This window comes from Ammodytes marinus (assembly GCF_949987685.1).
Source record: "Ammodytes marinus genome assembly, chromosome: 10".
Taxonomy (NCBI): Eukaryota; Metazoa; Chordata; class Actinopteri; order Uranoscopiformes; family Ammodytidae; genus Ammodytes; species Ammodytes marinus.
The window spans coordinates 27,502,632-27,528,488 of record NC_137214.1 but is presented as its reverse complement, the minus strand read 5'-3'; the positions used below and the strand labels follow the sequence as shown (position 1 = coordinate 27,528,488).

Here is a 25,857-nt window from a genome sequence, read left to right as displayed (position 1 = left end):
ACTACAAGCAGGTGGCAAATCATTTTTTTCAGAAGCACAGCCCGAGCATCATTACAAAGCTAACAGAAGCATTATGTTTTTTGATTCTTAACCCATCCTGACCAATAAAACCTGATTTGTTATATGAACATCATACCACACAGCTGAAATTATGCTTTATTTAACATTTGACGGAGCATTTGATACCACAGAGAAGAAAAGCATTGTCTTCAAAAGAAGCTCTCTCCTTTGTTGACATGCAAAAGTATCTCACTGGTGGGAAGCTCCTTCGGACCGGTTCTCCCCCACACATGCAAATAACTGCATTTAGTCCTCAATAGTCTACACCAAAAAAAAAAATATTAAAAACATCAATACAATGAGGGTTACAGGTGAATACCGTAACAAAAGTTTAATGGCTTTATATACATGTAACATGTTTGCAAGTCCTTCACACTCGAGTTAACCGTACACCGTCACATGAAGGCAAAAGAAAGTACAAACACGGGTAAAAATTAGACCAAACAACACTTTGAATGGCCTCATATTTCTTCACAGGCCCTGCGTGGGGGACAGCTCCCCTCAAACACACACTACCACTGCTTTCGACCTACTACACTGGACATCACCGCCATTTGCATTAGTTGAGTATTGTGTCAACGTACGTATTATTAACACAACTATGTGGATTTTGAAAACAAGTATACTTTAAATGTATTTTTCTTTTTCAGAGGACGGGGTGGATTGTATAAGCGCCCCGTCCGCTAACAGCTGGACTCATTGAAGCCTAGTAGTGCCTCTGGTTCGAGAGCGTTCCCCTGGTCTTTCGATCATTTTCCCCTCCTCCTTTCAGCACTTCATGTGCGCAGGATGACCATTGTAAGAAGACCTAAAATATGACAACAGGGAATACAACAGATCAACATGTTATTGTACACTTCAGTACTTTAAACACATGAAGAATATTTGTAAACTTGTTCATTCATTGAGACTTGTATTTCAAATGGTTGTATCAACTCCCAAGAACCCAGAATGTTTCTCAACCCCCAAAGTCAGTCCCTATTGTGTCTCAGGTGTTGCATTTCTCACTTGTGTTTTTTTCTTATTGCAATGTTAAGATCTAATACTATACTATCTACTATCTATGGTTAAGATGAGCCTGAAGCCTAAGAATTGCATTGCCAATGACTGCTGCGGTGATTGTTGTGCATATGACATGTTAAACCTCTTGAATCTTGAGTCTCATCCCCCCCAGGAGAACAAAGGTGGCCCCCATAGTATCGACACCCCCCACAGTTCAGTGCCTAGCCGAGGTGTCCTTCTCTGCAGCCATTGGTCAAAGTCTCATCTTGTGTTATTCAAAGCAGCAATGCGCATTTCATTCTTTCTTTTCCCTCTCAACACACCCTTTCTTTATAGGTCCATGGACACATCCCCCTGCTTGGCTCCTCCTGCAGGCCATGTGCTCTTGTGAGGGCAGCTAGTTAGCGTTAGCACACCACATGGCTTTGATAAAGATTATTTCACCTGAAATGTATATTCACTTCTTAGGACAGTTCATGTTTGTTGATGTTTTGTATTTGGGTTGTTATTATACATACAACCGGACCCTCCTGAACTACTTTGGGAACCAAAGTAGATCCCATTTTTGTCACATTAATTGTAATGAAAGTCTCCCTGATCAATATGGGAGATCATGTTGCACAGTAATTTAGGATGCCTCATCATTTGATAGCTATTGTTTCTGTTTCATTAAAGGTTGACTATGCAACATTTTCATTAAAATTAAATTATAGAGTCACACAAAAACAATCCCTCTCAATTATCACTTGTGCCTCACTAGAATGTCTGGTGATGTGTTTGGGTGGGCCTGCGAAGTGGGGGGTGGTAGCCATGAACCTATAAAGAAAGGTGGTAGCGCGAAGTAGCAGAGGACCTTGGGTGGAGCTTAATCCTGAATCTTCTGTTTACAAAACAATACCAACAAATGTTACTATGTAAAATACATCCAGAGAGAGGATGATTATGCAGATAAACACATCAACATATATTCTAGAGGGGCAGAAGTGGTCATTGAGAGGGATTCTTTTTGTATGTGTCGTTTATTTTTTCATTCAAATGTTGTATTGTATGCCTTTAAACTATCTGTTTTATTGTGACTTTAAGGATCCCCCTTGAAATCAAGATGGAAAATCTCAAGGGGTTATTCCCAATAAAACATATCCATATTATGTCTCTGCCATTTGCATTGGCTTGTGTGATTCTGTCCCTACTCACCGAGAACGTAAGCAGCTACAAGTTTCTTGTTAACACTTAAGTGGAGGTAGAGAGGCACAGTAGATTCTTCGTCCCCCAGCGTCGGGAGCATCAGGGCGGCCACACACACCAGGCCAAGCAGCACCGTCAGCAGACTGGGGCCTCCAGCGGCAGGACGGTTCTCTGTGGGGCACACACACACACGCACGCACGCACGCACGCACGCACGCACGCACGCACGCACGCACGCACGCACGCACGCACGCACACACACACACACACACACACACACACACACACACACACACACACACACACACACACACACACACACACACACACACACACACACACACACACACACACACACACACACACACACACACACACACACACACGCTGAGATTAGATACATAACTCAGAATGGTCAATAAGTGATTAAAAATATGTATTTAATGGTGTTAAAAAAAAGCCGAAACCAACCATGTCTGAGTTTTCTTTAAAAACTCTCTGTCTGTGGGTCTTAGCCCTGAGCTTATTGTTACTACTAAAGATATACATGTGTAATAATGATTTAGGAATATATACTTTAATTTAAAATAAGGTAGGATTATGTCCTCAAACAGCTGTAAATAGTGCATTTGTTGGGGACTATTTTCTCTCTACAGAGTATTCACAACAGCAGGGCAGGGTATGTTCCTGCAAAGCTAGTGGCTTACTGATGTGCTTTTAATAGTTTTTTTTTACAAGCTTGATTATCTTGTGTACTTGGTTTGCTGTCCTCTCATGGTAACACACATGAATACAACTTTTTGATTTAAAATGCCTTTAGCCACAAGGTTTTACCAAAGTTTAATTGATTTTATAAAAACCTTTCTCCCTCTCCTTCCTCCTACCCTCCTCACTTGGCTTAAAAGTGAGCTGTCCCGCTAGTATGGCTTTCCGAACACAGCCTATGTATTTTACCATGTCCTGCCCCACGTGAAATTCTTTGGCTTTTGAATTTGGCTATTTACAGCATGGGGCAGAGTATGTCCATGCACAGCTAGTGACTCACAAATATGCGTTTAACAGTTTTTCCGACAACGATGGAGGAGGGAGATAGGAACAATGTATATCAGACTTCGATTGTACCATGTCCTGTCCCACATGTGAGTTATTTTGTCTCTTGCATTTGGCTCCATCTAGTGGTAGCACCACACAACAGCTCTTCATCAAAATGAACTGAACAGGAAGCAGTTGAACATGGTATCAGATAAAACACACACTCATGCACCTCCCTATCTAGGTACACATTCAAAAGTTAATCTGGAGAACATTATAACCATTATTATGTTCCAATAACCATACTATGTTTGAGATTCATTAGCTTTCTATTAGAAGTTTACAGACCAAACAAAGCAAATGTAAGGTACCATGTTCTGGCCTATATATGAGTTTTCTTTAGCATGTGGCTCCACCTAGTGGTAGCACCTCCACTCAACATCTCTTGGTCCTACCTGTCTGAATTGCAGTTTGTTCAAAGAACTCGCTCTCTGCAAACTGCTCCTTGATCCTGCGCTCCTCGTCTTGGGGCCGGGGGCTGGGCGGCTCCTGGGCGGCCGAGGGTCGCAGCGTGGCCGTCACCTCTTTACGACCCAGAGCCTTACGCTGGCTCTGCTCCGACACCTGCAGGCGGAACTTATCGTACACGCCGTAGTGACACGGCCGCACATCTTTGAGTCTGATCACTCTGTGGGGGTGAAGACAATGAGATGGAACGTTTTACTTGACAAGATGGGGGAAGTGCGCTGCATATACAACCATCTGACTTAAGACAGGGTTCAAGGTTGCACAACAAAAAACAGAAGACAAAAATCACAAAGGTGCTCTCGCAAGACATTGCATTGCACATGACAGCAGTGACCATAAAACTATGAAACTTTTAAAAATCCCCAGAGCTAGGACTAAACAGGGAGAGGCGGCATTCAGCGTTTATGCGCCCAATGTCTGGAACGGACTGCCAGAGAGTCTGAGGTCCGCTGAGACTCTCAGCTCTTTTAAATCGGGTCTCAAAACGTTCTTGTTTCCCTTTTAACCTGTAATTTTTTTTTTTTTTTGGTAAAATGTTTTAATTCTTTTATTTAAATGTTGTATTTTTATCCATGTTTTAAATTTGTTCCTTTTTTTTTTTTTTTTTTTTTGTATTTGTATTCTTTATTTGATTTTAACCCTGTGAAGCACCTTGAGTGGCCCTGTGCCTGAAATGTGCTCTATAAATAAAATTGCCTTGCCTTGCCTATGAGGAGCCATTGAATTTTGCAATGCTTGTACTTTAGTGTGCAATATGGTTTGTCCCTATCACAGTCTATCTATACTTTATATGAGGCACTGTTTCTTAGTATTTATCTTACACTTTGTATTTCTATAACACATATTCGGTTTTGGTTTGTATAACACTTTCATGATTTTATATGCCACTTGTTTTGTATCTTTTCTTTCTTCTGTAATTTTGGAGCAACCTGGCAAAACAATTTCCTTGGGGAAGAATACAGTTCTATCTAATCTTATCTTATATTTAGATAAGTAAGCAATTTATTTAGTATGTTTTGTACTATTTACCACCGCAAGAAAAAATTATTTGTCAGAAATAAACTCACATGTCGACACAACACTGTGGCTTTACGGCTCCGGTGGCATCGACCACAGTGTACTTGTTTGGCGCTGTGCACAGCACTGATAGAGAGGAAAAAGAAAAATACAGATTATTTGGACAATCTATGTATATATATGGACACCTAAATCAACTTCAAATGTATTCATGTCCCCGTAGCGCAATTTGTAATTAATAAAACACGACAAACACAAATGAACATACAGGGAATAGACATACAAAGCAATCAGGGGTGGGGGCGAGAGAATACAGTTTGCCAAAGTAATACACATATGAATGCAGTTATCAACAGTGAAGAATATGAAATGACCCAATCTATAAAGCCTATATAAATATAGATAGATAGATAGATAGATAGATAGATAGATAGATAGATAGATAGATAGATAGATAGATAGATAGATAGATAGATAGATAGATAGATAGATAGATAGATAGATAGATAGATAGATAGATAGATAGATGTAAGTGTCCACTAACCTTTGAACTTGAGAGCGAACTCATAGGGGTTGTAGAGGGTGAGCACCTGCTTGTGGGACGTCTGCTCATCGGCGTAGAAGACGAGGTCCGTGGGGAAGACGAACACGGGCAGACTTCCTTCCACCAGCTCAGGCTGTCGGTGCTGCTGCTGCATTGGCCCCAGCTGAGCTCTCCTCCGGCCCCCGTCCACCGTCGGCCTGGGCCCCCCACCCCTCTCTCTCTCCACTCACTGGCAAGCTGGCTACGAGGAGGCACTTCCAGCTCGCATCGCCTCAGGGCCGGGGCATGGTACTGTGAAAAAGACACACAGGTTATGAATTATAAAGGACATTTTATTCACTAGAGAGGCGCTGGCAATGCCACTAATGCCATTTTAGATTTTTATATAGACGGAATGCTGCATCTCCCATTTAATGTATGCATCCAAGAGCTCCTTTTGTCTACTTACTTTGCACTTAAATATGTATGTGACAACCCTATACGAGGTTGCAAGTAGCAACTACTGAGTCAAGCTGTTAGTGAATTTTCAAGGGCCATCACCAATATCGACCGTTGTGATCCTTAAATGTAAATTTAAAAACAGCATATAAGCTAATGATTAAAATCTATGTTTTCCAATCCACCTCATGTGTATGTTTTGGGAATTCTATAATAACAAGGTTCTACCAGTTGATATATATCGGCTAATATGATAGTTCTGGTTTAAACTATTCAGAAGTACATGAAGCAGTTACAAGTTGTACATCTAATTTAAATGCTGCTTACACAAGCTACTCTATAGGCTAACAGACTCAACTCTAAAAGTGATCATTGTTCAAAACTGCACAGTTATTTAAAAAATAAATGTCTTTAATTTAATTTTACATACAGGATTTTAATGGGATTATAGGAGTAAAGGGCCAAGCAAATTAAATCATGCAACTAATTCAAGTTTAAACAACAACAAAGCAGACTGCACCTGCCTCCATGTGGCCGGTCACGTGCCTTCGTGTGTTTATGTGGTCACTGTAGAGCTCGAGGAACAGGCTCGCGGTGTCGCAACACTTTTGTTCTCCACTACTCACTAAAACACGATTAATTCTTCATATTTGCAGCAGTTTCAGTGTTTCGTTGGTTTTTACGTTGGGTACGATAGCCTACAAATTAGCATAAAACATGACTTATTTTGGTCAAGTAAAAAAGTAAAATAGTTTACTTCAAATGTTAAAAAATATGTTTTGTATTTGGTCTGTCTGTAAATGATTGACAGATAGCATCCTGATGCCCAGGTTTTAGCAGTTTGAACACTTAAAAAGACAGTTTTCATATATTTTAATATAATTTAGTTGTAGATGAACTTGTTCAATGTCTTATAAGACCCTTTAAGGATATGTATGAATCCTCTATTATGTGATGATTAAAGTATCAAATCGACTTTAAATCGGTATTTAGATTGTGTTTGATCCTAAAAAGTAACCTGCCTTTAAACTACAGTTTAATCATAAGTGACAGAAGCAAGAAATACATCTTTAAACAAACGATTGCTTATAAATGTCAGCAGCAGAGTGATTAAGAAAACATCTACCATACTTATAGTTTATATAGCTACAGTTTGAAGGCATTGTCTTGCTGTGACAGTGTAATAACACATCGGTATACTTTAATGCTAACGCTTAGCTTACTGTAAGAACAAACCCAGATGTTAGCTGATAGCCACTAAACGATGTGTCATTGCAGACAAATAAAACACAGAGTTGTTTAATTATGTGTAAACTTCTGTATAAAAGTGTGTTTTTACCTCGTTGTGAACAGCACGGGGGTTCGTGTAACGTTAACGCTGTCAGTAGGGGCTTTTGGCAGCTTGAGATCCCACCCTGTTGTTGTTGTTTCTCTCTTGCCTTTTTTTGCTTCCTTTGTCAATAATATACTGCAGACCTCGCAGTGCATTCTGGGAAGGCTGAGGGGGAAAGAGAACGTGCAAGACGTCAACAAAGCGGACGTAACCACGTAACGACGTAGGGCCGTTCCAAACAAGGAACTATACACATTTACTTTTAATCCAGAAATTTTTAACACATTACTGTCAAATTTAACACAATTCTACCTTTTATGTGCATTATTATTACAACTGCAAGCTATCTATCCATCTATCTAACTAAACTATCGGCCTAAAAGAGATGGACATATGCCTTCAACATGCAATTAGTTACACATTTGGGATCCTTTGAGGTGTTTAACTTTCCTAAATTAATACATCCTGAAAATCATATAAAGTATAGCTCAAAATGATGCTCAAATACTTTGTGTGATTATAAATTTAAGTTGATTAATTAAGGTATATTACTGTTTACCAGACTATTTCACCATACTAGAGGTGACTATTTTCAGACTGCAGTTTGGTTACATAGTACACTGTGTAACATATCGAGGTCTTGCCACATGTTGGTTTATATTTGGGGGCTGGCTACAATGACTTTCCACTGACCTTAAAATCTATGAGGTACTTTTTGTCTTTTGATATAAAGCCTGAACTTGTAATACACCCTTTTTTGTTGTAAATGTGTGATTTAATGGTGAGGTGTTAAAGTGTTAAAAGGACACACCATGCCCTTTAATGTAGCAGCAGTGCTGCCTTCAAGTGCTGTCAGATTGATGAGAACTCTGGGAGCACATGTGGGCTACCACATGCAGTAATAGGCTCCTTTGGATGGTACGATGGTGAAAGTGACACTGATATATTTACAATACGTGTTTTTGGTGATATAGTTTGGTGTAAGTGTGTCCTATTTCTATTCAATTTTTTTTCTAAATGTAATGTGCATTTTATCTTTATTATGCCATTGTTGCATATTATGTGAACACTGTACGTTGGACACTTGATTAACAGATTTAAACAATTTCTACATTCTCATATTTTTGTCATTACTATGTTGGGTCATGTAACTGCACGTGTTATTGTTGTGTTATGTTCGAAAGGAGGGACCTTTGTAGGCGTCATGAACGCAGCAGAATAGAGAGAGAGAGAGAGAGAGAGAGAGAGAGAGAGAGAGAGAGAGAGAGAGAGAGAGAGAGAGAGAGAGAGAGAGAGAGAGAGAGAGAGAGAGAGAGAGAGACAGGAGAGAGAATCCCACGAGAGAATCAAGTGAGAGGTGGTGCATTTGAGGGGGGCGGGATCGCGACGGTTTGGCAAGAAATGGCATTAGGCCTATATGAAATTATCCATAAAGCTGCAATTATCAATTTTGTTGCTTCCTTGCCAGGCTTAAGTTATGGCAAAGACAACTTATTGCCTATAGCCTATACATATTCACTGCAGAGCTATAAACTAGCTCACTTCACCACCCATTTACCATCTATGCCATTTACACACAACCCCCTTCCCATAACTCTTTATGGAAACTTGAATATTACAATATAAACAATAGTGGCATAGTGCAAACGTTAACATTTCTTACCTAGACAACATACAAACTCATAGGGGTTTTCTGCAAGTTTAAGATCATATTCCAATGTACAATCCGTCAAAGCTTTCGTCTTCACCATTAATTTCAGAGATCATGAGGAGTAGCCATAGGGAGTAGCCTAGCCTAGAACAGTAAATGTGGCTGTATTTTCAATAATCTATTTATATTGAGGAACAATAATTACGATAACTGCTAAAACATGCGTTCAATATTTTAATAAAGACACACATAAACACACTTTGTTTTAGTTTATAGCCTACATACAAGTTAAACAGTAGGCGGATGTATTGTACGCTAGAGTTTCGACCTCATTATAAATTGAAGAGGGGGCGTGGTCAGTGGAATCCCGCTCAGCCAATGGCGTCGCAGTGGAATGAGCGGGGCGTTCCATTCGGTTAGGAGCAGAAGTTGAACAGCGCGAGCCGAGACATAGCGCTGTAGAAAGGCAGATAGAGAGACAAGCGGAGGCAGCAGCCCTCTTCTGGAGGGAGAGGGGGGGCTTATTATAACAAATATACACACATGTGTGAACAGTTTGGCCGCACCGTAGGTCATATGTGGACAACAGGTATTTTAGACAAGCATACAACGGCGGCGTTACATTTAAAATGCCTATTTTACTTTTCCTGTTAGACACGTCCGCTTCTATGAATCAGCGCACTTATTTGGGTACGACATATCTGGACGTTGCTAAAGGCGCGGTTGAGGTCTTTATGAAGGTAACGAATGATTTTACCCCGACTTTTTTCCAGCTTTTGGAGAGCTTTAGGGTTTCCGTTTTGGGGGGGCAAGGTTGGTCGATATTAATGTTGTTTTGGTTTGCTTTTTTTTGACAGCTGCGTGCCCGAGACCCGGCTAGTAGAGGCGACAGGTACATGCTAGTTACATTCGATGATCCACCATACGGAGTGAAGGTAATAAGCAACTGATGCCATTTTTTTTTTTACATTAAATAATAAGTCGAGCGTATTTTTCTATCAGTGAGATTTTATTGTCCTTCTGGTTTGAAGTCAGTGTTGGGCGGCTTCCCAGTCGCTTGCAGAAAAAAAACAGCAATATATTTGCTCCAAAATACCCGCAGAGTGAGACCCGGAGCTGCACTACCTCCGACCGCATCCAGCGGACATTTTGCTTTTGTGTCGAGAAAAGTCTCGGGCGTTGAGATGGAGGAGGAGAGATCTATTATCTGCTATGACGTAGCCCTTTTTTTTGGAAATGGGATGTGTTGATTGGTCAAAGAGCCCGCCAATCATTCCCTACTCCTCCTCGTGCACCATCCCAGCATTGCCATTGGCCAATCCCAGCCTGGAAGTTGATAAACCCCCTTTTTCGTCATGTTTTTAAAAAAATGTATTATGCGAGTTCGCTAGAAGAAAATTATCGTTATTCATATGATAATTATTTGTCAAACCGACACTGTCTGAATTATGTCCCAGCATACAAATAGGCCTTCTCTAATATATTTATACACACATGGGAATCACTCTAATAATTTCAAGGGTTTCATGTCAGCAAAGCTATCCTCACCACCAATCTATTGACTTGTTTTTATAGGCTGGCACACATCTCTCACTGAGCTTTTCATGCCCAATAAAAAGCAATCTTCAGTGCCCACATGAACCCCTGAGGTCCCTGATCCGCTTCAGTGGCTATTCTGTATTACAGAGTCACTTGGCTTGCAAACCACACTGTCAACAAACCACACACTGCTACTCTCTACTTAACTGTATCTCATGCAATTATTACTTTAAGACATCCATAACACATTTATAATATATACAATTGCATTTGTTTGCATGCCTCATGACTAAATTACAAGATATCAAAGCTGGAAAGTGAATAATTACTTCATCTTTGATAGTTGTTGCTGGTTTGAGGTTTAGAGGACGGACATGGATACATTATGCACATGTTATAAATCAAAGTGCAAGTCGAAAGTACTTGAAACAGGAAAGGTAAATTCCATATTTCCCGTTTTTACAAGAAAATGTCTGTGTATTTAGTTGCACCATTTTAACAGCTGTATTTTTTTTAATGTGCACAAGAACAAAAGCGACCGCATTGCTATCTCATAATGATTAAATACAGACTCTATAATATTCTACACACTCAGTTTAAATCCCAAGGTGTTAGTGGTGCACTTCTAATTATCAAGCAAGCAACAAAGAGAAAAAGGAAGTGTTTGAATAATTAAACATATGCAGGACAATATACTCAAATGGTATTTTAAACGAACAGCATGTATTAATACATTTAGTGTATTGTCAGCACTCAATTCTACTAACCTTCACATTTTGTTTAGATAAAACTACACAGATTAATTGGAAGTGTAAAGTGACTTTTTTAAATTAATCTAATGAACAGTCTTGCTTAGTGTTCATTTTGTATTTTATCTGCAAGAAGAAAAATAGCTGTCTTAGGCTTTATCTTGCTCTTTATTGGCCTCAGCAAGGCCTACTTTGAGTGCACTTAAAACATACAGTTTCTATTTTCTTTTTTGTGTGGGACTCTTGATTAAATGTTATGAGTGGATGCGGTCATGTGATGCTTCCTCCTTCATCCGGTCATTGACCTTGCAGTTTTCACCACAAGTCTCTAGACCGTTGCTTCATCATGTGTCCCTCCAACATCTCAACCAAACAATCCATCATGTCATCGCCCTCCCTCACACACAAATCATCCAGTTGCTGCTAGTAATCACATCAAAACATCTTCTAGGGATGTGTAGAATTTTAAAGATCACAACTAGAATTTGCACACAGATCATGGTAGGTACCGATACGTGAAATTCTGGGTCTCGGCCCACGGACTGAATAGGGGGGACCCAGAGTTTTTGCAAAATGTGGTTAGAAAACATTCAGATCATTCTATTCCATCTATATGGGGCTGGGGGTACTGAATGTCTGATATTACATGGAATTGCTTAGTGTCTCTCCAAATAAATCATGATACATATTGTGGTATAAATATATATTATACTGTTAAATTAATTTAAAAAAAAATTAACTCAATTAACTCTTAGTGTGCATGAATGGTAGACTACATCGAATTAAATACATTATTTACCCAAGTGGAGTAGACAAACTGCTGGTGTTTCAGCCTCTTTGTCTGGTATGGAAAAAATGTAAGCCAATGCCGCAAATGAGAATATGGATATATTACCAGTAAAAAAAACATGATTTTTTTTATCAGTCAACTAAAGGCAAGAAATGCTCGCTCAGATTTGGCAATGTAAATTCTTAATCGGGGGCAACCTTAGTTGCTGTGGTCTCTAGTGCTTCTCCGCTGTAGTAAAGTCTGTCCTCCTCAACTCAGAGGATTATGAGGAAAGGACAAGGTTATACTGAATGGTGCTGCTTTGATTGCACATTTACAGGGACAATAAATTGTTGATGCAGAGGGAGAGAGAGAGAGATAGAGAAGGAAAATAGAAATATACTGTAGTCTGAATTATTGAGTGCAAGCTAAGCCTTACATCTCTACTGGCATAGTCAAGGGATCTATATCTCGGATATAACTTTGCTACAAGCAGCGTGAATGCATTTCCACCTTTTAATAATAATAATAGCTTTGTTTTATATAGCGCCTCTCAAGAAACCCAAGGACGCTTAACAAGTGTAGTTTAGCCTCAGCTGCTGCTCACTGATGTTGCACGTATCATATTTTCTTTCATCATTCATGTAACGCTCTGAGCTTTCCTAGAAATTCCACCCAAATCATGGCTTTGAAAATGATAGCCCACGATAATCCAAAAAATCTACCCACTGACCCGATTCAGAGCATACATGTTGATACTAGGAGCTTAAGGCTTTTTCACTCTCTTGCCCTTCATCACTCTCTCCTCTCTCTCTCTCTCCCTCTCTTGTTCTCTCTCTCTCTCCCCCTCCCTCTCTCTCTTTGTCACTCTCTCTCTCTCTGTGCGTCTTTAGGAAGTGGTAATCTTGCAGGTCATGTTTAGATTAAGCATGAAGCTGCAGCAGGAAGGTACTTGACCCTGCCGGAGAAAAGTCTAATAGCAGTTACACACACACACACACACACACACACACACACACACACACACACACACACACACACACACACACACACACACTATCCTGTGGGAGTATATCTCCGTCGCTAAGGATCAGCCGCAGTGGGAAGTGTATTATTTTTGGATGCTTGTCATGTATGAAATTAGACCTTTTCTTCAACAGCACCAAATGTGGGCCTGCATCATTTCAACAATATTATCATCTATTTCCAGAGCTTGACATAATCTGATCTCGTTTCATGGTTACTATTGTGGCAGTTAATCGCTTGATGTTATTCAGTCGGTGGTTGTCAGTGAACAACCTTCGTTCTGTTTTTCTTTGTGATTACATAGCGTGGGTGTGTGGATTTATTTTGGTTTGTGGCTTTTCACCATGTGCTGTGACTTTGAGGTGGAGTCAGCGATTCTGGAGAATGCTTGTTGTCAAAATAACTTTTAGTCTAAATCTGTTAATATCTCCTCACGATCCGCTACCTGTCTGTATTGTGTGTGTGCTGGTGTTAATACTCAGCCTAGGCTCTGTAAAATGGTATTCAAACAATGGGACCCACTGTAGCTAGCAACATGCCCCTTTACAGAGCCTAGGCTGTGTATCAACATTATTTTTTTTTTGTCAGTGTACGCACAGTACTTACAGGTAGTGGATCGTCAGGAGATATTCACTGAATTTGCCAAAAAAAATTATTTTGACAACAAGCATTCTTCAGAATCACTGACTCCATCTTTAATGCCTCTTCTGTTACTGTGTTGTACAGTATAGCTGTTACATTACGTTGAAGAAATGTTTTTATTTTGTTGCCTGACCTTCAATATAATGACAATGTCTAGTCTTCCTGGGGTCCACACAAAAAGCGACAATTAAAACAAACAATAATACAATGTCACACTATTTCATTAAAACAAGAACAAAACGAACAATAAAACAAATCCAATAAACAAATATGGCCAAATAAAATTAACACTGAAATAAATGAAACCACATCTAACGAACAATAGGAACTAATAGTAATCCACAAGCACTCTTACTAATGATCTAAATGAACCCCATTTAGATCGTTCGTTTTTTTTTCAACAGGTGTTTTTTCAGCAGATATTTAAAAGAACGTCTGCTTTTTGGCCAGTCTAACTTGATACAGTGGTTTGATCATTCTGTCCCTGTGTGTGTCCCAGGCCGGCTGGAAGGAGAATCATGCCACGTTCATGTGCGAGCTGAAGAACCTTCAGGCGTCCGGTCTGACTACATTAGGTCACGCTCTGAGAACAGCCTTCGACCTGCTTAATCTCAACCGCCTCGTCTCAGGCATAGACAACTATGGACAGGTGAGTGACAGAGAAATGAACGTCAATACCTTTGGGGTTTTGGACTGTTAGACAATAGTCAGGCATTAAAATAAGTAATTTCATTGCATCACTTTGTAGTTTAGGAAAAATGTTTCACTATAATTTGACATTTTATATATCAAGGGTTTAATAGATTAGTCGAGGAACATACAGAATAATGAAAAAAATTATTACTATGACTATAAAAAACGAATTAATCCCTTTTTAGTTGCTATAGGAAGCATGAGATTAGGTACTAATTTTATACCCTATATACACACACAGATTATCATGATTTTGTTATCAATGAATGGTGGACTGGTTGTGTAAATAAAACGCTATTAGTAATACCATCACAGTGATCGTCAATAATGTGTATTTTGATATGTATTTTCTTGCCTTGTGTCAGTCAGGTGGACATTTTTCTCAAAGCTCTGAAGCTCTTTTCAAAATCCCACAGTCTCGATAAGCTGAAGAAATTGACTTCTGACACACCAGCAAGCAAATGAGTTTGACAAGGCTTCTTTGATAGAGTTAACACATCCAGTTGATTACGTGGACTCTCCCTGGATGAATGAAGGTTTTGATAATGGTTGTAACAAAGACTAGCACTGCTTTATTCCTTTACCTGGAGACAAAGACAATAATATTGATTTAAGATTGCAGCTTAATCCACTCTCTTTTGCCTCAGTTAGCGCTGTCATCCACTTTTCTCACACACGCACGCGCACACACACACACACACACACACACACACACACACACACACACACACACACACACACACACACACACACACACACACGTCTTTCCCTTTTGCAGACAAAGATAAATCACCACAGTTATGTAGTGATTGCATTGTGTGGGTGTACATCTACTTAGGAATTCTGTGTGTGTTTTAATTAGACAAGGCGACCTCTACAACATGGCGGTAAAGACGTCTGTCTTTAACGAGTAACAAGGACATTCTGCAGCTTACAGCTACAAGATTACAAGCTGCAATATTAATATCCAGAGCGTTGATGATAATACCAAACTAATTACAGTGTTTAAGATGACCTCTGTGCAATACACTATAAGTGCATTTTGCTATTACTTAAAGCACAAGACACCATTTTACATTTTGTGTTTTTGGAGATGGGATCCTTGTTGAGACACAGATCCCAGAATGTAAAGAAAAGAAAGCAGACTAGTGAGAATAAACAGGGTCACTTAATAGTCAGGGGGGTATGACATTCTGCGCTAATAGCTAAGAATGGTATGACAGACTTATTCCAAACAGCGGTATACCTGTAAACCGACTGTACTTGTATTTCATTTTTGAATGTTACTGTTTCTATTAGGGCCGTAACCCTTTCTTCCTGGAGCCTTCTGTGATCATCACCATCACTGATGGGAACAAGCTCACACACAGCTCCGGGGTGCCAGACGAGGTGAGAGCTTTAACTAATGCAGGAGGGCTACTTTGTACACTTCATAATCTATAAATTGATTAATTGATATTAACACGCTTCCACATGATAAAAAATGCCTAATTAACGTTCAAACAGTTTGCGATATTTCTAAACATTAAGTGCTTTTCTTAAAGTTTAGCATTGAAACATTTAGCAGTCACACACCTGCTTTGCAGTGACATGTTTGTTAAACTGTCCAGTCCCTGAGCGATGCCAGTTTTCACATATTAACTCCTATCCCATCTTCCTCTGTCCCTCTTCCCCCTGTGTGTGGTGTAGCTGCACCTGCCTCTGAACTCCCCTCTGGCGGGCAGTGAACTGACCAAAGAGCCGTTCCGGTGGGACCAGCGTCTGTTTGCGTTGGTGCTGCGTCTGCCGGGAGCCGCAGCCCCAGACACTGAGCAGCTCGGCAGCGTCCCCACAGACGAGTCCTCCATCACACAGATGTGTGAAGTCACTGGAGGTTTGGCAATGTTCTTATTTTGGTGTCCCATTGTGGGTCCCTATCTTAAAGGTGGCAATTCTGGAGGAAGCTTGTTGACAAAATCACTTCTTGTCAAAATCATTGAATATCTCTTTGTCAGGTGTGAATACAAAGCCTAGGCTATGCAAAGGAGGCCCACCGTAACTAGCAACATGCCAGTTTGCAGAGTCTAGGCTGTGTTAAATACTGGATTTTCAGCATATCTGAATACGATCGTGAGAAGATATTCACTGATTTTGACAAAATAAGATTTTTGACAACAAGCATTCTCCAGAATTGCTGACTCCACCTTGTATTTGGCTGCACTCTTTTTTGTTGTGCTATCATATTTAATAGTAATGCATTGTGTTTTCCTCTCAGGGCGATCGTACTGTGTGCGGACTCAGAGGATGTTAAACCAGTGTCTGGAGTCTCTGGTCCAGAAGGTTCAGATGGGGGTCGTCATTAACTTTGAGAAGACGGGGCCAGATCCTGTGGAAGGTGAGGCAACAACTTTATCTCTCTGCAAATCCTCCTGTCTTTAGAACAGTTATGGACAAATTGCTGACATTTATTTTTATTTTGTTTTATTAATGGCACATAAGAAAAATACATGATAGATCAGTAAAATAGGAGGGAACAGGATATATACAGTATAGTGATTGGGATGTCAACAAATAGGCCCTACTAATGGTAGACATTCAACATAAAGACAAACAAAGTGTGACACAAAAATGTGTGACACAGCTAAAGAAAAGGCATAATTAATTGAGAACCAAAATATGAATGGTGAATAAATTATGACAGAGAATGATAACGATGTTGCATTGCTCAACTGGGACCAATTAAAAAAGGATGGTTTGATGAATGAATGAATTATGACCAGTTCAGTTTCGAAACTGTCTAAACAGCATTAAAAAAAGAAATGCAGTGATTCCATACAGTACAAAATGTTTCACCGCACAACACACAAATCAAATGGCTCCTGGACTCTTAAAGAAGAAGTGAGTTTCCGAGCACATTATCTCGTCACATTTCATCAGAGCAGAGATCTTGTGGGCGGTAAAACAAGTGAAACCAGAAGAGATTCAACACAGTGTAGTTTTACATTGAAAGGAGAACTGATTGTATTTTCTAGATAAGTCAAAAGTACGAAAGTCTAAAAATGTAGTCTGTATAAATTTAGTTGCTGAGATAATCTGACTCACACTGATTCTTAAACCAGTTTTTACTTGTATAAACAAGCTTTTAAAAAAACACGTTAGATACTTGGGAGACCTTTAAAAAAACGTATTCATACAAATGAGTCATGTTTAGTTGCTTTCAAATTACAAATATGTTTTCTGTGTTTGACAGCATTTGTTTTAAGAAATGTTTTCTCCAACATATTAGACCTTTCTTGTTTTACAGAGAACTCAGTGGAGGCGAGTCGTGCTGTGTCATCCTTCAGCCCACAGGCGTGGCACAGTTGTCACAAACTGATCTACGTGCGACCCAACCCAAAGACGGGGGTTCCTGTCGGGCATTGGCCCATTCCAGAGTCCTTCTGGCCGGACCAGAACTCTCCTACGCTGGTGAGCAGAGACAGACAGCGTTAGCGAGTTGTTATGAAGGTTATCTCTGAAAATACATGATATTTAATTAGGTTTTGTTAATGTGCGTGTTGATTAGGCTTGTTCTGGCCATCAGATCGTTTATCAGCGATTGATGGGATAGAAAACAATTGTTTTTTCCAAAGACAATAGGATCGCCTATTAAAGCAAATTTAACTAACTTAATATCATAAGATGTTATAAAAAAAAATCTATATAATTTGCACCCCACTTAGGAGAGATTTCTTGTGCTAGTTCTATGGTATTTAATTAGGTTTTCCTTATGCACTTGTAGACCAGTGTACACTACATACATAATATATCGACACTTTGAGCTGTCTTTGACATTACACTGTTCGTCCTCTATTATTCATAGTGTCCGTGTGAATCTCCGTAGATGTAATTTTCTTAGGCGAGGCACATTCACACAGACTTTCTCTTTTACTTTCACCATTTCCTTGGCAGTACTATTTTTTTTCTCAAACATGAGTCTGAGACTTTGACATTTAGCAAGAACAACCTGCGTAGTGTTCAACTCTGTCTGTGAGATCCATTATCTTTTCAGGTTTATCTAGTTAAAACAGGTGAATTGCATATTGATGAACATGTGTCTGTCGTGACAGAAAATCTTCTTAGGTGACTTAACATACAGTACAAAACAATTCGGACAATCAAAGTGTTCCAAAAAAGAAAAGAAAAAAGAAGCAGGATTGTAGCCTGTAGCGAATTTCCATCTATAGTCCCTTTGGCAGGTTGATGCTGGATAAACAAGTTAAAATGCATCTCAACACAATCAATAAGTCAAGACATTACGTGTCCACACGCCACAGATAAATATGTCTAACAGTTTATTTTCCTCTCCACAGCCACCTCGCAGTGCACATCCTGTTGTGCGTTTTTCGTGTGTTGACTGTGAGCCGATGGTGATAGAGAAACTTCCCTTTGACAAGTATGAACTGGAGCCATCCCCACTCACCCAGTACATCTTGGAGAGGAAGTCTCCGCACATGTGCTGGCAGGTATGGCAAATATTCCCACACCCAACCAACCGCACTGTTGGCATGGTTATACTGTCGCTGGTGTTGCCTTAAGGGGATTTCTCTGAATTCCTGAAATGATGACTTCATTTAGAATATGTTTTTAGCTGTTGGTAGTTGTGAATTACCGGTAGTTATGCCTCTCACTCATAAAGCTGGTACACTTTGGTGGAAATGTGTCTTTGGCGTCTCACAATGAACACAAATAAACACATAGCACAACACAACTTTAAAACATACAAATACACATAAGAGACTAAATGTAACAGCAAATAAGTGAAATACATAGTAAGCTTGGTCATTAGACAGCTTTAGCTTTAACTTTACATTTTCCCCGTTGTCCTCAGGTGTTTGTCAGCAGCAGTGTGAAGCAGAACGACATTGGCCAGCCCTTTGGCTACCTTAAAGCCAGCACCACGCTCACCTGTGTCAACCTGTTTGTCATGCCTTACAACTTCCCAGTCCTTCTCCCACTACTAGGTAAGACATATGGCAGCAAAACAGTTTTATTTTTATTTTTTTATGCAGTGGCCTCAAAACTTCTGGGTCAGTAAGTCTGAGCTGATATTACAATGAAAAAGCTGTTCTCTTTTTCTGGGCCAAACCATTATCTGCAATCTTTTTTACCTCCCACTCCCCCAATCATCACCAACCTAATCACAAGAAACTGGCTTATGACAGAGCAACTTAATACACAGTTCATCTTTAATAATATTGTCATCAAATAGATATTTTTGGGGTAATGGGGTGTGGTACTGGACTGGTAGTGTTTGTTCTCTTGCATGTTAGAGGTGCACTATGCCTTTTCAGGGTAGGGGGCTGCACTACCGTCAAAAATCAAAAACTTAATTATTTTGCAGAACCTGGAACCAAACGTAAAACTAGAATGTTTGTAATAAAAAAAAATGTGTGGGCCCTGATGCTATAAATAGTATTGAAACAGAAACTTTTCAGGTAGTTTTTCAACTTCAAACCGTGTTCCAGGGATCCAATTTTACTGTGAGGAAAGTTTGTTTATTCAGTCATGAGAATATACCTTAGAAAAATGTTCACTTCTCTGACACACCCAAAGTCACGTACTGTAGTGCACCTTTAAAGTCTCAGCACTTGAATATTGATGCTTTCGTACAACAGTCATTCCTGCAGCAGCGTTATTCTCATAGTTCTGATTTCTTTCTTTCAGATGATTTGTTCAAAGTGCACAAACTAAAACCAAACCTCAAGTGGCGACAGTCTTTTGAGATGTACCTGAAGACAATGCCTCCATACTACCTCATGGTAAGTTATGCTGCTGCCCTTATTGAAAGTTCAGCACATGGATTTAATGTATATTGTTTGGACGTATAACTTAACATTCACACTTTGCTCTTGCTATCCTGTGACAGCCCTTAAAGAAGGCTCTGAGGATGATGGGTGCTCCTAACCTCATAGCAGACACCATCGACTGTGGCCTGAGCTACAGTGTTATCTCCTATCTGAAGAAGCTCAGCCAGCAGGTAAGCACTCAAGTATTTCTGTCTATCTATTTAAATAAATAGATAGACATAGAATACTTTTTTTTTAAGGGAATCAACATATAAACGTTTATCCCAAAAGGTTTCCATGTGTCTTTTCTCTAAACAATATACGACACCAGGATCTAATTTCAGTTTGAGGTGAAGTGAAGCACCTGACCATCCGTAAAATGTTTCTTTACCTGATATATATTTATTTTTCTCTCTAAAGGCAAAGATGGAATCGGATCGTCTGATAGTGTCTGTGGGTAAGAAGGCTCCTGTAGAAACCGGTATAAAGGTGAAGAACCACGCCAGCACTCTGTCTCTGGCCCACCGGAGGGACTTCAAGCAGCTGCTGCAGGGCATCACCGGGGAGGGGCCGCTACGCATGGGCGACATGAACTTCAAAGAGTTCGCTGGATTCCAGATCGCATTGCTCAACAAGGTAGATTTAATAATAAATATTGTATTTACATTGTATTTATAAAGTGGCTATCTAGAAACTCAATCACATCTAGGATGGAAAGGACTCTCACTTTTCTGAAAAGTATATTTGACACACTGCACTGTCCTGTGTGTAATATGAAAATCTACAAATAAAGTACTTCAAAACTAATACAAATATATGCTGATGTGTTCACAGGATTTAAAACCTCAAGCTTATCGGAACGCTTACGACATCCCGCGGCGGAACCTTCTGGATCAACTGACTAGAATGCGTTCCAATCTGCTACGGTCGCAAAAACTGATCCGAGGGCAAGATGAAGGTATGAATATGTTAATGTTAACAGGCAAGGCAAGACAATTTTATTTATATAGCACCATTCAGACACGAAGCAATTCAAAGTGCGCTACTGGGTCAAACAATACTTTAAAATAGAACATTAGAAGGGCACCTGTGCAGTTACTACAGTATATTGCCAATACTAATGACATTTCCTGTTGTTTTTCAGACTATCTGCACAGTATCCCAGTGGCTCAGATGGGAAACTATCAGGAATATCTGAAGATGATGCCGTCTCCTCTGAGAGAGATCGACCCGGACCAACCCAAACGCCTGCATACGTTTGGGAATCCATTCAAGCAGGATAAGAAGGTAAAAACATGTCAACACAGAATGAAAAATGTGTTAAAGAGATGTCTTCATTCAGTATTCAGTCCTTAAAGGGGCACTATTTAACGTTGGCTGATAGAAGTCAACATTTCTAAGGTATATTCTCAAAAATGAATTAACAAACGTTCCTCGCAAGAAAATTAGATCCCTGGAACACTGTTTGAAGTTAGGAAGCTACCTGAAAAGTTACTATTCATTTTTGTTTACAGCAGCAGGGCCCACAGTTTAGTTTACACACATGGTTCTAGGTGCCTCAAAATAATACAATTTTGATGTATAATGATGCAATTATTCGTAGAGTAAATATGTATTGTGAACTAACTGCAGGCTCTTCAAATGTAAACAAATCTCCCTCCCCGGAAACTGCCTAGTGCACCTTTTGAATGTTTTGTTTTCTCATTTGTTTATCTCAGGGGATGATGATCGACGAGGCAGACGAGTTTGTCGCCGGCCCTCAGAATAAGAAGCGAGGTCATTCCAACGATTCCAACTCGGTCTCTACGATGAAGAGAAGGCGGAGTATGTCTCCGTTACTACGCCGACCACAGACGCCAACAGGAAGCAACAACCACGTGCTGCTGGGGAAAAGTCCAGCAGCAGGTCAGGGGCTGAACAACATTGTCAAACCCCTCCCAACTAACAAAGGTAAGATTTAGTTGTAGCTTAGGTTCAGGCAGTAACTATCCAATTTTTGATATACCTTTAAACCTTCCCCCATCATAATTACTGTCAGGTAATACCGATTTCTTCTTCAACTTTATCCTATTTGTTTTAGTTTCTCGCCTAACACCACATTTTACAAGATTACATTGAACTAATCACGATAAAGTTACCTTGGCCATATACAAACCCTTTTACCCTTTTAACAGTGCTTGAACACATCACACTGTAACTTGATACAACCTATGTTTTACTGGATTACCGCTCAGCCCTACTGTACCTAGAATATGAACATCACACAGACTATCTATGAAGAAATGATTGGAAAACGTTGCACAAATGTAACTGAATAGTTGTTTTTTTACCCCCAAAGGAGTGGATGGCAACAACATTTCAGTGGAAGGCAACAACATAGCGGTCGCTGAGAGTAACGGTGACGGGGTTCTTGGGCCCGAGTCGGGGGAGCTGTGGCCCAATGAGACGGAAGCTACTGAAGGGAATGCCCTCCCACCAGACATACGTAAGTTTGACTCCCTTTCTACCTTCAATTCCCATTTCAAAACACATCTTGTTAAACTGGCATGCTCGGTCTAATTGTTACTCATCATCACCAACTTCATCCAACTAATTCCTCACTTTTTAAGGATTTTGAAACACTGTAAATTTGTCTTGTTAATTGTTATTATTGTATTTTCTTTAACTCTGCCTTGGGAGGTGACTTTGAGTGATTTTGAAAGGTGCCTATAAATAAAATGTATTTATTTTTAAACACTTTGTTTATAGATTTTTCCAGATGACGATCTAGCGACAGCAGTACATCGACATATGGCTCAAATAATTAATTCTTGTTCTTATTATTTTTTAAGGGAGCCCGTCCCCTGTGAGCCTAGAGGAGAAGCCCGATCTCGAGACTCCAGATCGGGAAGAAGACGTCAACATGACAGAGGAAAAAATGGTAGAAGAAGTTTTTATGGATGAACCAAAGCAGCAGGATTCTCCATCGGAGGACGAGAGAGAGCACTATGAGTCGCTGAGTCCAACCAGCCAATCAGAAGACAGTGAAGGTGAACCCGTAACCCTGGAGATCATATACATCGCTCCGTTAGATGGAAGCCAAACAGAGCTGAGGAGTCGGATCATTAAGGAGGTCCGAAAACCAGGGAGAAGTGAGTATGAGACTGTGCCATATATCACATCATTTACGTTTTTATTTCATTATTCTTATACTGGAGATATCTGTTTGTCTTATCAGTTAAAAAAAAAATCAATAGCTTTATGGGGTTAGGGTTCGTTAGTGAAGTTTCTTAATCTTTATCTGTGTTTTTTTTATGTCCTCAGACTTCGAGTCGGTTCGCAGACTACTGCAGCAGGTGAAAGGACCAGTAAATGTTCAAAAGTATTTCATCCAACATGCCATGAAAGAGGCTTTAAGGTAAGAAGCAATGACTCAGTGTTGACTTATTATACTAAAAGGGTTAAGTGGATGAGTTTGATTGATTCTGTCTCAGCTTTGAACAACAGCTTAGTTTCAACTGAGCGTTAGCGTTCGGCTCGGTATTGTACGGCTCGCAAATATTTGCATTTTCACTGTCCAAAGTTGGGAAGGGTTACAAAATTAACTTACGGTACCTTACTGAACCTATTTAACTAAGTCACTGTTTTGTTGGGGATCAATTGTTCAAACACAAATAGTTTTTTTGGGCAGTTTGCCTTATTCCCTGATAATTAAAAATTTCCCTTCTCTCTCTGTCAGGTTCAAGAAGCGAGTTCTGATCCAGCAGTTGGAGACGGCCCTCGCTGAAGTCGAGGCAAAACACGCAACGTCATCACAGCTTACCAACGACCATGGCAGTTAGTGACGAGTCTACAGACACAAACTTTGCTTTGCTACGGAATAAAAACGCAATAAAGCTCCTCCAATATGCCCGTTTGATTCACCACCGTACAAGACATTTCCTTGTTGAGTAGTCTGGACTAAATGGGGGAAAAAAGACAAATGCACTGATCGCTACCACTGTCCCCGTGCTGTTACATCACTTCCTGTTATAGGCAGAGGGGTGAAGGGTTAAAATGGCCGCCTGGCCTTCAAGACAGATCCACTGGGGATTAGTAAAAAGACTTTAAAGCATAATCCTACTCACTGTATATGACAGCTGCCTTATTCATCCATATGGCTTTTGTCTGTATCGGCACATGGTTCAATAGGCACACACACACACACACACACACACACACTCACTCCGTTAGACAGAGAAACAGTAAGCCGTCGGATCCTCAAATGGCAGAGCAAGAGATATACAGGGTTATTCTTCTTATTGTTATTCTTTTAAAACAGATATTTTTTCAGCTGGTCTGAAAAGAGTTTGTAAAATGTAAACTATTGTTTCAATGAGAATGAAAATGTCATGAACTCATGTAGATTTATGTCTAATAGGAGAAATCCGGTCCACCAAAGGTTCACCTCATATTCGGAGAGTGTTTCATCTGCCAGAAAATGATACTGATGTGTATTTGCTTTCGGGATGGGTGATATGGCTTAAAATCTGAGCACGTATGTGGTTCTATGTTGCAGTAGCAATGTTATTTGGAAAGCCTTTCAAATATATAATAACTAAATGGAAATGTCTACATTTGGCTGATCCAGTCAATCCTGACGAATCAAGGAATTACAACACATTGATTCAAAGCTCCTGTACAGTATATGACAAAGAAAACTTGGGAGCATTAACTCTTTTTTTTATGTTAATTAACCTACTGTCCCACTGTCATTGTTACTAATTTGACACATTTGTTGACATGATCCTGAAGACAGACATGATACAATACTCAATTTTAAAACTGAAGTGTATGAACACCAATAGTACACATAGATGTATCAGTGTGAAGGACAGGAAATTGACTCATCACGTCCATGAAATGTGTAACTGTTTATTGATTGGTCATCATTATCCTCTTATCTGCCATTAAGGAACACACACACACACACACGCACACACACACAAACGCCACAAACACTCCATTGATTCCTAGAACTACAACGTTATTCAGAGGAATTTGTGCATCTGTCCGGGCCCAGTCGACAGTAACTTGTTGTCAAACTTTTAACAGCCAGTATTCTGCCCTCTGCTGCTTTTTTTACATGAACCCAAACTCAGCACTCCTTTGTTTTCCTTGTTTTTATGACTGATGTACATGACTTTTTAATGTTCATAAGGAATATAGATTATTTTTGTGAATTTGTTTATTTCAGAGTATAAGAAATATTTTGAATGAAATGTTTAAAGCCAATTTTTGTAAGCTGTTACATACGTATATGAAATGGAAGATTTTATGAACCTACTCCTCTTTTTAAAAAATTAAAAAATAAACCACTGGTAGAATGGTTGCTCCTTGTCAAAGTGTCTATTTCTACTCGTTATGTTTAATGGCCTCCAATGCCAAAATAATTTTCCATCATAGATATATAACCTTTCAAGCAGAATTTATGTTATTTATAGAGATGAATCCTTGATTAACAAATCAACATGTTTTTATGCACAGAGGTGTTATCAGAAAAGGACAGATATCTAGAGAGAAAAACAGCTATTTCTATTTGACAAAGAAATGTAATTATATTTTGTGTCTTATTTTGTTAAATCCTTATTAAAAAAAGTGTCTGTCTGCTTCAGGTATGGAATGTGTTCAAATGTTAATCCACATTCAGCTGAAATTGACAGAGGAGAATCAGAAATAACACATTCTGTGCTTCAGTTTTTTTTTTTTGAGTTTGTATTTCTTGCTTTGGTGCATCTCAGGCTTTAAATTCAGCTTCCACTGCCCCCTAGAGGCGAACACGAGTAACTGATCTTAACGAGATGGTCATGCAGCAATCCAATGC

The 25,857-nt window shown here is 39.6% G+C and overlaps 2 protein-coding genes across 2 annotated transcripts; one reads left to right on the top strand and one right to left on the bottom strand.

The window, feature by feature from the left end:
• Positions 1 to 156: 156 nt before the first annotated feature.
• Positions 157 to 7,280, bottom strand: mospd1 (motile sperm domain containing 1). Its single transcript, XM_080035151.1, has 6 exons — positions 7,146 to 7,280; positions 5,369 to 5,659; positions 4,875 to 4,950; positions 3,735 to 3,967; positions 2,257 to 2,418; positions 157 to 868 (listed from the first exon to the last, which is right to left on the bottom strand). The coding sequence occupies exons 2-6, from the start codon at positions 5,520 to 5,522 to the stop codon at positions 837 to 839; spliced, it is 657 nt and encodes a 218-aa protein (XP_079891277.1). The 5' UTR covers positions 5,523 to 5,659; positions 7,146 to 7,280; the 3' UTR covers positions 157 to 836.
• A 1,981-nt stretch (positions 7,281 to 9,261) lies between these two features.
• On the top strand, positions 9,262 to 25,348 carry ints6l (integrator complex subunit 6 like). Its single transcript, XM_080034958.1, has 19 exons — positions 9,262 to 9,530; positions 9,648 to 9,725; positions 14,015 to 14,164; positions 15,508 to 15,597; positions 15,898 to 16,081; positions 16,463 to 16,582; positions 17,492 to 17,655; positions 18,540 to 18,692; positions 19,058 to 19,190; positions 19,894 to 19,988; positions 20,096 to 20,206; positions 20,436 to 20,651; positions 20,850 to 20,973; positions 21,160 to 21,302; positions 21,734 to 21,965; positions 22,354 to 22,500; positions 22,847 to 23,146; positions 23,319 to 23,412; positions 23,734 to 25,348. Exons 1-19 carry the CDS (start codon positions 9,420 to 9,422, stop codon positions 23,834 to 23,836), a joined length of 2,748 nt encoding a protein of 915 aa, XP_079891084.1. The 5' UTR covers positions 9,262 to 9,419; the 3' UTR covers positions 23,837 to 25,348.
• The last annotated feature ends 509 nt before the right edge of the window (positions 25,349 to 25,857 follow it).